General features: G+C 40.2%; 2 protein-coding genes across 2 annotated transcripts in view; one reads left to right on the top strand and one right to left on the bottom strand.

The window, feature by feature from the left end:
* The window catches only part of LOC134755677 (uncharacterized), a 64,740-nt gene that overhangs the window by 39,776 nt on the left and 12,532 nt on the right, over window positions 1-12,432 (bottom strand). The window lies entirely within an intron of this gene.
* Window positions 2,041-7,898, top strand: LOC134755462 (uncharacterized). The gene has a single exon (XM_063692019.1). It carries the CDS (start codon window positions 2,234-2,236, stop codon window positions 7,628-7,630), a length of 5,397 nt encoding a protein of 1,798 aa, XP_063548089.1. The 5' UTR covers window positions 2,041-2,233; the 3' UTR covers window positions 7,631-7,898.

The following is a 12,432-nucleotide window of genomic DNA, read 5'->3' as shown; positions in this document are numbered from 1 at the left end:
CCTATTAAAAACTGACACGAAATTGAGTAAATCTAACGCCCACGCGAATACCACCATGTTATTTTTTCAGTGGACAATGAAAAGGGTGACTCAAAAACTTCGTGAAAAATGGGACATTTGCTGGAGTGGAAGCAACACGTAATGGCACTAGCAGACTCGCGTAATTCAACGAACCATGAACACAGCGTTAGGACGGGACTGCATATGCGAAGAAACAAATCGACTACCCCAACTAAGAACCCAAACTTACTAAGCTAAGGACTAGGAGTTCGCCTTTGTACTGCCTATCCTCTTCCATGTTTGTGTTCTGTACAATAAAGAGTATTATATAGGTACATACACACGAGTTACTACTTATTACATTTCTGCGTGCGGCTGTTAACAGCTACTGTGCCAACTCGCGTCTTATGCATATTTCACTTTCACCCCTGGAACATATAGCTCTAACGACTCCTCTCTGGACGGCCAATGAAGGCAAGCCAGAGCCGAGTCCTGCCCTTGGGGTCCACTCCGACCGACGAAGAAACGCCGTAGACGGAGACCCTGACCGACTCTAGGGAGCAGTCGGGTCCGTGGGGTAGTTACTCTCCAATAGCTTGCCACATGCCTGCGGGCTTATTATTGTTATTAAGTTACATAAAAAAAAGATTTCGTCAGTTAACAATTTATAGTATTTCTACATAAATAACAAAAATTAAATTATTACAAAACAATGTTTCCAAGTTATAGGTCGTATACCTACTACTAGTTTACCAAAACAATATTCTCAGTCTAGTAAGCTACTAAGCTGAGAATATTGTTTTGGTAAACATTGTCTCTAGATAAATTTGATCCTTGATGCGAAGTAGAGATTTGTCTGGTAAAATTTTCCTCATTAGTGAGCAAACTTGCAATAATTACACAGATTCAGATACTTAAATGACTGTATTTTAGTTGCAAACTTAAAAATATGCAAATAAGCGAGTGCGATGCTCCAGAAATGCTCTATTTTATAAGCTAATTAAAATACAGCTGCTTGAAACTAATTTGAAACTTAGTGATAGTCTCGGTAGCAAAATGGGAAAACGTGCACAATATTAATAAAAAGTTATAATTATAACTTTGTTATATTTTAATTCTTCTAAATTCATAGTCCTTCGACTATGCATTCGCGATTCGTTTTGAGGGTTAAGAGAAATGGGCATTAATTTTTACAGAAATATGTACGACCTGTCACTTTCTGCAGCAACTTTTTTTCGTTTACTCTATTACCATTATTTCTATGAAGTTGAGCTCAGCTCTGTAATAAAATTATAATAATCTTTAAATAACGAATGGTTTAGCTAAATTTTGACACATTTTAAAAATAAGGTTTTTGAAAAAAAAAAAAATTTTTTTATACTCACCCTCAAACCTTTCACAGGCAACTTAATACTCATAGAGACAAATCTAACAAAAACAAGCACACCACCTAAAACATTCATTTAGTTTAATTTTTAGGGTTCCGTACCCAAAGGGTAAATACGGGACCCTATTACTAAGACTCCACTGCCCGTCTGTCTGTCTGTTTGTCTGACTGCCCGTCTGTCTGACACTAGGCTGTCTCATGAACCATGATAGCCTAGACAGCTGAAATTTTCACAGATGATGTATTTCTGTACCCGCTATAACAACAAATACCAAAAAGGACGGAACCCTCGGTGGGCGAGTCCGACTCGCACATGTCCGGTGTTCGCGACGCAAAATACTATTTCATTAACCGCGTCAATGAATGTGTAAGAGCTGAGAGAGGTGCGGGGAGCCGGGGTGCATCTATGCATTTCCGAACAAACCCGATTTTGGTTCCGAACTAGATTCCGCGCCAGCCGCACGTCTCTTGCGCTCATTTTTTTGTGTGTGTACCTACTTTCGATTTTAAATTCAAATAATATAGTTTTGTGCATAATTTCGGACTTTTCACTTGTGTTTTGACTCCCAGCCGTTACAAAAGCTGGTCCTTCGAACCGGATCGTTAATGTTCCATACGCCTAAGATGTCAAATGTTAAAACACGCCGTGTTGCTAAGCGAGAACTGTTGGAATTGGAGGGTACCTCTAACAAAGAAGCGACCGGTACCGATAAGCCGCAGGATACTGAAGCTAAAGAAGAAAAAAATGAACCTTCGACTTCACCAAAGCGGATTTTGGATACGACATCAGTGATCGCGAGTACCGTCAAGACAGAAAAGACTCGCAAATCTGAGCGCGCGGTTAGTATGTCGAAAACAAAGAAATCTTCGGTATCTTCTGTAGAAGCGCGCAGAAAGAAGCTGGAACTAGAAGCCGCGGAACAGAAAGCACGAATTAGAATGGAGTTGATCGACAAGCGATTGGAAGCCGAGATAGCGGAATTAAATAACGATTACAGTCCACATTCATCGGAGGCCGCCAGTATAGTTTCCAAACGCAGTGAGGTTGCTAAATGGGTGGAGCGAAGTCAGCAAGAATTGGAGTCACGGCCAGTCACTGAACGGAACGAGGGTCTCGAGGGGCCAGGCTTGCCGTGCCCGCTAGCGTTACAGAACGACGCTAGCACCGACGGTCCAATTCACCAGCTCGCTAATGTACTCAAAGATTTCCTCACAACTAGCATCTCTGAAAAACAAAACTCCAAGCTCCTAAGCCGTATCAGTACACCTAAGGACCTACCACTGTTCACTGGTGACGCAATGGAATGGCTACAGTTCAAAATGGCATACGAAGAATCAACTCGATTGTGCCAATTTAGTGATTCCGAGAACTTGTGGCGGCTACGAAAATGTCTCCGTGGCGCAGCTAAAGATGCAGTCCAGGCGTTACTCATCACGGCTACTTCTCCCGAAGTACTTATGTCTACGCTCGAGCTACAGTTTGGCAACCCAGATATTATATTGCACCGTATAAAACAAGAAATAAAAAAATTAAGTTCAGTGGCTCCAGAGTACCATAAAGACATTGTTATGTTTTCAAATAAAATTAAAAATTACGTTGCCGCCGTACTCGCACTTAACCGTGAAAATCACCTAGAAGACTCGAGTGTAATCACAGTTGTGTTATCTAAACTGCCTACTATTCTTTTGTCTAAATGGGCGGACTACCGGTACTCACACAACACGGCGAGCACCACGACTAGACTCGATCAACTATCGGATTTCCTCAACGAAGAAGCTATTAAAATATCACAGTGCAGTGTTATGTTAATTAATGCTCCAAGAGACAATTTTAAGCGTAAATACACGGACAATAATATCAACGCTAAGACTATACTACTACAAAGTGAACAAAGTTATACTAAGTGTCGTTATTGTCACGGATCTAATCACAATCTCACAGACTGTAAGAAATTTAAAAAATCATTACGAAAAGATCGCTGGAGCTACGTAAAACGGTCTGGACTTTGTTACAAGTGCCTATTACGTCATCACGATAAACAGATGTGCCCGGCGCCGGCGTGTGATATTGATAACTGCGGCGAAACGCATCACCGCTTATTGCATTTCGTTCCGAATAATCGTGGTACATCAAGCGACAACCCCGTGGTAGAAGAACCGCCCGAGACGGAAAATACCGAAACTCAAGTCGTTACTCGTATTGACTGTACCTCCGAGAGTGTTGTGTTAGTAAAAGTCGTGCCAATAAGTGTACACGGACCTAATGGAACAATTATAAACACGACCGCGGTCCTTGACGACGGTACTAGTGTGTCGATGATAACAGCGGGTCTGGCCGCGCGGGCCGGGCTGCAGGGACGACGCAAGTACATGCATGCGCGTGGTGCATGGAACAATGCCGAGTTATCGTGCGAAACGCAGCTGATAGATAACATTACGGTGTCTAATTGTGACAAAAAACTGTTTACGTTGAGCGCGCGCAGTGTGAATGAACTTGATTTACCTACACAAAATATGAACTTAGTTAATTGTGAAAAGTTCGCGCATGTGCAAAAGTATAAAAAATATTTAAGTAACGGACAGTATAAAAAACCGGAAATACTAATCGGTCAAGATAATTACCATTTGATTTTACCGTTAGAAATCATAGGTGGGAGTACATACGACGAACCATATGTGACTCGTACTCCGCTGGGCTACTGTTTACACGGCAGGGTACCCTCTGGTGTGACGTCATCACACCGCGCACTGTTTACAACCCTGCATTTAACTACTTATGACGACGATGCTGACGTCACCGAGAACAACCGGTTGCTTAATGAACTACACGAGAAGGTTCGCCGTAACTTTGCAGTGGATTCTATGGGAATTTCTACTAAACCGCGGCTGAATAGCGAAGATGAACGCGCTCGTGAACTGCTGGAGCAAACTTCTACTCTCGTTGACGGCAAGTGGCACGTCGGCTTGCCCTGGAAGGACGTGAACTGTGTCATGCCCGACTCATTTCCCCTTGCGATGTCACGCTTAAAAAATGTCGAGCACAAGATGTCAAAGAATAGCGCATTCAAACAGAGATATATGGAACGTTTCGAACACTTATTCGAAAATAATTATGCGCACGAACTACTCGACACTCAAGTTACGCCAAAGACGTGGTACTTAGGACATTTTGGAGTAGATAATCCAAATAAGTCAAAACTCCGGCTAGTATTCGATGGCGCAGCTACCACGAACGGTTTTTCGCTAAACGACTATTTACTAAAAGGCCCCGACCTACTCATGTCTCTCTTCGGCATAATGCTCAGATTCCGCGAGCACCCTATCGCCATATCTGGGGACATAAAGGACATGTTTCTGCGAATAAAAATAAGACCCGAAGATCAGAATGCTTTCCGATTCTTATACAGAAAAGAACCCGAAGAACCCGTGAGAACGTATGTGATGTCGTCCTTAGTATTTGGAGCCTGCTGCTCACCATTTATTGCCCAATTTATCAAAAACAAGAATGCTCAACGCTTCGAGTCATCATATCCATCAGCGACGGAAGCTATATATAAGCAACATTATATGGATGACTGGATTGACAGCGTGCCAGATGAAGAAACAGCTATCAAGTTGATACGTGAAGTAAAAATGATCCATAAACAGGGAAACTTTGAAATACGCAACTTTATGTGCAACAGCCCAGCGGTACTCGATAGCCTACCAAAAGAAGCCCTAGGTGAGACGGCCGTAAAGTTCAAAACCGGCGAGCATTACGACGGCGAGCGAACTCTCGGCCTATTGTGGCGTCCAGATGATGATACCTTGGGGTTTGACGTATCGTTTAAAAAAATACCGGAAAGTATTATAAATGGACAACAAAGGCCAACAAAGCGTGCTATGCTGCGCGTTGTGATGTCGATTTTCGATGTTTACGGATTTTTATCGCCTATTACTATCATAGGAAAACTGATTATTCGTGATACCTGGCGATTAAATATATCTTGGGATCAAGGTGTACCTGACGATATATACGACGAATGGTGCAAGTGGACGAACCTACTTAAATCATTAGAAAATGTGAGACTGCCCCGGTACTATAACGACGCCGCCGCAACGAGCCCCGCCAGCGTAACGCACACCGAACAGTTGCTAGGAGGCGACGCGCCCGGCCCGGCTTTATCGTTATCTGCACCTGCGCCGCCGCTGCAATTGAATGAAAATAATAAATATACAAACCTGCAGTTGCATCTGTTTTGCGACAGTTCATCTATAGCTATGTGCGCGGTGGCTTACTGGAGATGGGAATGCAATGGATTAATACACGTTGCATTTATAGCTAGCCGAAGTCGTGTGATGCCTACTAAAACCTTATCAATTCCTAGGGCGGAATTACAAGCTGCTGTATTATCTGCTCGCTTAGCAGATACGATAACAAAGGAACATAAGATAAAGGCCGAGCGACGAACCTTTTGGAGTGATTCAAGTTGTACTTTGCATTGGATAAGGAATGCCGCTCGTACTTATAAACCGTACATAGCGCATCGTTTAGGCGAGATTGACGAGATGACGCTCATTAGTGAATGGAGGTACGTGCCTACAAAATTAAACATAGCGGACTTGGGCACGCGAAAAAACTATGACTGCTGCATTTTGGAAAACGAATGGCTTCACGGACCTACCTTCCTCCGACGTGATGAGTGTGACTGGCCAACCGATGTACTGAACCCTGAAATAAAAAATACAGCTGATTTAGAATGTGTAAATATTATACAAAATAATGAAATTGACTTACCAGTGCCGGACCCAACAAGGTTTTCTTCGTGGTTGCGCCTACTTAGGTCTACTAATATGGTACTTACCTTTATAAACAAATGTAGAAAACATACCGTTGAGAAAGATGTTACCATGGAGAGAGCTGAAAGTTTAATTTTGAGAACTTCACAAGCTGAAAGTTTCGGACAAGAAGTAAGTGACCTGAAACAAGGAAAACACATTAATAAAAATAGTAAAATACTTACCCTGTCACCGTTCCTCGACGAATATGGAGTCTTGCGCGCGGCGGGCCGCATCGATGAGGCTGCAGATGTTTCGCCGGCAATGAGAAGACCTGCAATCTTAGATGGTCAGAATTATACGGCGCGCCTGATTGTAAAACATTACCATACTAGCGCCGCGCATGGTTATCAGGAATTGGTTGTAAATAATATAAAACAAAAATACTGGATTACAAAATTAAGACCGACCGTTAAGAACGTTGTATCTAAGTGCATGACCTGCCGGCTTAAAAAATGTAAACCAGAGATACCCAGAATGGGGGACCTACCTAGTGCTAGATTGGCTCACCATCAACGTCCCTTTACCTTCTGTGGTGTAGATCTGTTCGGTCCTATGGAGGTAACTATTGGGCGACGACGAGAAAAAAGGTATGGCGTTCTGTTTACCTGCTTAACGGTGAGAGCTATACACCTGGAGACCGTCGCATCACTTACCTCCGATTCCTTCATCATGGCCCTGCGCCGCATGGCAGCAAGACGAGGCTGGCCTCAACAATTGTTTTCGGACAATGGGACGAATCTCCGAGGTGCCGATACTGAACTTAGAAGGTCGATTCAGGAACTGGACGAGGAGAAGCTCAAAGACGGAGCGATGAACCACGGGGCAAAATGGACATTTATTCCCCCTGCTAGCCCACACTGGGGAGGTGCATGGGAGCGCTTAATACGAAGTGTGAAGGTATCCCTGAAAACCATACTAAAAGAGCGAGCTCCTAGAGAGGAGACCCTGAACTCTCTGCTCGCGGAAGTTGAAAGTATTGTTAACAGCCGACCACTAACCCATGTTTCTGTCGAGCCAAATAGTCAGGAAACGCTGACACCTAACCACTTTCTTGTGGGTACATCATCCAACCTACCACACATGGGAGCATTTGACGGATCAGAGTTATTTCTAAGAAAACAATGGCGCATAGCTCAGCTCCTTGCTGACCAATACTGGAAGCGTTGGGTGAGAGAGGTTCTACCTGACCTGGTGCCGAGAAAGAAATGGCAAGCAGAGCAGAGGCCATTGCAAGTTGGAGACCTCGTACTCATAGTGGACCCAGACGGGCCTCGCAATGTGTGGCCCAGAGGCCTAGTACAAGAAGTCATACCAGGCAGAGATGGGCGGGTCCGAATGGTGAGGATTAAGACCAGAACGGGAATTCTTACCAGATCTGCCACACGCGTCGCTCACCTTCCGATAGGGAATGAGTGCTGCTAGTGCAGCACTAGGGGGGGGTATGTTCGCGACGCAAAATACTATTTCATTAACCGCGTCAATGAATGTGTAAGAGCTGAGAGAGGTGCGGGGAGCCGGGGTGCATCTATGCATTTCCGAACAAACCCGATTTTGGTTCCGAACTAGATTCCGCGCCAGCCGCACGTCTCTTGCGCTCATTTTTTTGTGTGTGTACCTACTTTCGATTTTAAATTCAAATAATATAGTTTTGTGCATAATTTCGGACTTTTCACTTGTGTTTTGACTCCCAGCCGTTACATCCGGTTTAATAAATATAAAAATATTTTATACAGGTAGTTTTTAATTTAAATCAGATAACTAACTTTGTAGCTATGAACTATGAAGCCAATTTGGCAATTCACAAAATTAGGTACATAAAAGTAAACGTGAAAAATTAATTCAATGTTGCCATTAAGTTCTTTTGCCCCAATTTCGGAGGTGATGCGTAGTCACGTCATCGCCATAGGTGCGGCTCCCTAAGGTGATTAGCTAAATGTGTTTGTAATTCGTATTTAATTAGAAGGTTGGTTTTCAAGTTCGTGAATTGCACGTTTTATTCCAATTCATTGTCACCTTATCATATTCCGTCGACAATTTGCTTAATTGTGTTATGTTGATATTTAATTGTATTTACGTTAATGCTGGTACCCAACCTTATTTCTACAAATGGTTTAGGTACATTTACTAGTAATTATAATAATATGGTTCGTGTTTAGAATTAAAATGTAAGTTTTGTCGTGTTATATTATTGATGGCTTTTGTGTAAACAAAAGTGAAACATTTAGCAAAGATAATTTTATTACTTATTTGATTTGATATGAAAATGTTCTATTTAAATCGTTAAACTTTAGTTTTATAATTTATTCATTCGTATAGAACATTCGTATTCGGGATGATAAATAATAGGTCATGACGGCATATCGTAAACTTCAACTCGTCTGACGAATAACTCCCTAGCGGACAGAGGCATCAACGTAGTATGTTCCGCTATAGCCTTTAATGTTCCTTTCGAATATTCCACAATAAAGTTTTCAAAAATATTAGGTGTAATGTAATTCAGTATTCATGTAACATTTGTAATTTATATTGATCTACTATTTATACAACTCAATCAAAAGAGTCAATAATGTAATGATTGTCATATTATCATTAGTAATATTTCTGAAACCGTTAACTTTTCAGGATTTTCGTCGGGTTATGTTGTATTAGGTTAGGTTTGTTTTATGGCAATCCTGAAAAGTTACGCGTTTCTGAGAAAAACCAAATTATGACTAATGATAATATGACAATCATTACATTATGACTTTCAATAATTATGTCAAACAATAGAGACCCATATGTCACACGTTAACCATATTCTAAATGGGAATAAATAAATTCCGTAGTTCTCAAAAATCTTGAGGTGAACAAGTCAGCCATAAAAACCTCCAGAGGAGTTACATGCGCGTTGCCGACCCTAACATTGCACCCCCGTCGAGCTCTCTGGCAACCTTACTCACCGGCAGCAACACAACACTATGAGTAGGGTCTAGTGTTATTTATTTGGCTGCGGTTTTCTGTAAGGTGGAGGTAATTCCCCAGTTGGGCTCTGCTCTAGATCTGGAATGATATCCGCTGTGCTGTGCCCTACCACACAAAGCGAGATGACATTTACAGGGCCCATACCTCTCTTTTGGACGTACTTTAACTACACACCCGGTTCTATAGACGTAGTTTATAAGGACATACGCTTTATTTACCCAAATATCCTTTCCTATGACCACTGGGGCAATGTGTTAAGTCCGCGAGGTTTAATATAGGTAATGTGTAATCAAGAATTTAATTGTGCAATAATTTGACGTTAGGTACTTTCTACTTAAATGAAGTTTTACTGTGCTTGTGTGTGGCATCTAGATTTACCGTTATTTAATTATCCTCGTAAGTTTCACGAAATTAAATTTTACTTTCATACAATGATTAATGAATGAATTAGACTAAGGTATGTTTAGTTTATCTTTAATTTGTTTATACTTAAATTATAGATTTTACAGTTTAATGAATAAGTTTTAAGGGTTTAAATCGCTACCGCACGTTAAATGAAGGCACCGTGTGGTTTTTAAATAAACGTGTCCTTTATACAGCATGTTCGCCTGTCAATGCTACGGTAGACAAGAACGTGCCGACAAAGTCTGCTGGGTACAATGAAAACCCACGTGTTAGCTAATGGCTTTACTGCAAGACGTAACACAACACACAATAGAGAGTTCACTGTTAATAAATCACTGAATTAAAATTACCAATAAATAAATGGTACAGCAGATAGTTTATTCAGAAAACGAAGTTAAAGGTATAAACAAACATAAAAAAATAACTTCAATATACCTAAAATTAATTAATAAACTACAAAGCTAAATAAAATATTTTATTCTAATAGACCTCCGCGAGCTGTACCGGGTGCAAAGGTGCCCATCACACTTGCCGCGTTACCACGCTTACCACGTTTTTCTTATTTCAGTATCAAAGTACCGAAAAATGTATGCTACCTGGAAGTGTGCAGCGTAAAAATTAGCTTTAGATTTCAAACAAGCAAAGTTTTTTTTACAAGAAATAGACAAGCGACGGCTCAAGTTTGCACTTAATTTAAAATGTAGTTGACATTTCATCCACTCGCGGGTTATTGGCATGTTCGATGCTTCTAACTGAGTTAAGTTTGGGAAGTACCCAACCCTTTTAACTTTATTTATCAGAAATGCCTACGAACCCTATGGGGCGAGTTTGCTTTGCATGACGGCTTCCAACATTTAAAGAGAAATGTTGACGTTAGCCGTTTCCTATTGTTTTTAGCCTGTGACAATGAATATCCGAAGTAAACTGACGAAGCGAATTGTATTTTTAAGTTCAAGTACCTACTCATAGTATAGTTAGTAAAATTATTAGCTTAGCACCCCTGTGTATGGATCGAAATCACAAATGAGAAAAGCAGTAGGTATAAATGTGATTGAAAGTTTGTATATTTAAATGTTTGTGCCTCCTTCACGCAAAAACGGCGGAAAATTATAGATTTCTATGAAATAGTTTGTGATATAGTGAAGGACTGAGAATTTCAAAAGTGTTTTTCAATAAAGAAACACTGTTAACCGCTTTTTGCTGCGGGTAAGTTTTCATACCTTTTCTATCTTTTTCGTATCCACGTTTATCAGTTCCAATTTTTACGTACGTCCTATCTTTGCTTAGTTTTCCCACCGGGGACTCCATCGCCAGCTATTTTATCGATTGTGCATCTAAGTCGACTCCAAAAACTGTTTCCACCTACCTGTGACGTAATGTATCGACAAACAGTCTGCTTCACCTTATCGGCCTACTCCGAGTATCCAACCAGGGAAGTCACACACCTTTGTCTTTAGTTATATTTTGTTCTCCCCGTTACGATTTGCGCCATTCAACTCTCAAGGATAATCACCTACCACCACTCTTCAGCGTATTTCTTATTTTAGTTATTAAAATTAATAAATTAAACGTTAATACAACAATTTGTTCAATTTTTGTTTACATGCTCTTACGGCGCACATGATTAATATTACAAACTATTATTATTATTAAACATTAAAAATATATATATATATATATATTATGGCGCATATTAAATATTCTCCTTGAGTGGCAATTTAAATCAGTTTTCTTTAGTTCCTTCTAAATTGCTACAGAGAGTAGTAAGTGGAAAGGGTGGAGAAAGTTTGACAACTTCTACGCGGACGAAGTCCCCTCTACCCGACACGAAACCTAAAACGAAAGTAACCTACTTCATTCAAATAACTGAATCATGAAGATAATGGTTGGAAATAGGGCATTTCCTGAATAAATACTTTATTTATTTGATTTACGAAAGAGATAAAAATCAGGTTCAGTTGCACCAAACCGTCTGTCACCGTTAAAACGTTTGCTAAAATTTATTGTATGGGAGTTTTCATAGTTCATGTTGAGTGACGTTGATCAGTCTGCTAATTGTGTTTGGAGCAACTAGTCTTAATAAGTAGATACAAGAATTTAACGAAAATGTCAAAGTAATTACGAATTTACTACTTTGTATTCGAAGTCCGTAGCCAAGTTATGAAACAACCTTGGACGAGTTCCCAGAATCCCTCCCTCCTATCAAAGCCTCCACTAAGGTTCAGGATGGCTTATTTAAAGTCGACCTCTAATAGCAATTATATACAGGTACTTGTTATATTACTTGTAATCCCAGCCTAATGGTATGGTAATGGTATAAAACCTCGATTTAAAATTTTATATGTAAACGGAAAAAAATAATTTAGTAGAAATGACAAACCCGTTTCTTAAACGGCGTTAAAAGTAATTTTTAGTCATAACACTAAAGTTTGGTTTAGCTGTCATTACAGGCGCTAGGTATATTTTACATCACTTTGGTAATATTAAAATGTAATTCCCACAAATTACTATACCGGGTGTTTTCTGTAACAGGAGCATTAAATTAAACTGTAGGCTGTACTCCTCAAACTGACCAACATTTGTTCAGCAACTTTTACCTACCTACCTACTTTTGTAAATACTACATTTTTATACATCCTTATTTAAAATATCTTACAAAAATGATTTTTAATCATAATAATTATCCAATCTTTATCAAAAACAAATTCCTTTATTTTTTACAATACCTAAGTAAACTTTTTTGATAATAATCCTACTTATTCGGTTTTTTAAATTTCGTGTCTCAACTCAAAGCTAGTAACGATATTGATGTACAGAATGGCACGTACCTACAGAAGCTAAAACGAATTCCATCTAAA

The sequence above is a fragment of the Cydia strobilella genome, chromosome 1 (assembly GCF_947568885.1).
Source record: "Cydia strobilella chromosome 1, ilCydStro3.1, whole genome shotgun sequence".
NCBI classification, from domain to species: Eukaryota; Metazoa; Arthropoda; class Insecta; order Lepidoptera; family Tortricidae; genus Cydia; species Cydia strobilella.
The sequence above is the reverse complement of the archived record's forward strand: the minus strand, read 5'-3'. Positions and strand labels throughout refer to the sequence as shown.

Excerpts from the sequence above, each read along its gene's own strand:
- LOC134755462 (XM_063692019.1), top strand. The coding sequence starts at position 2,234 with ATGTCGAAAACAAAGAAATCTTCGGTATCTTCTGTAGAAGCGCGCAGA.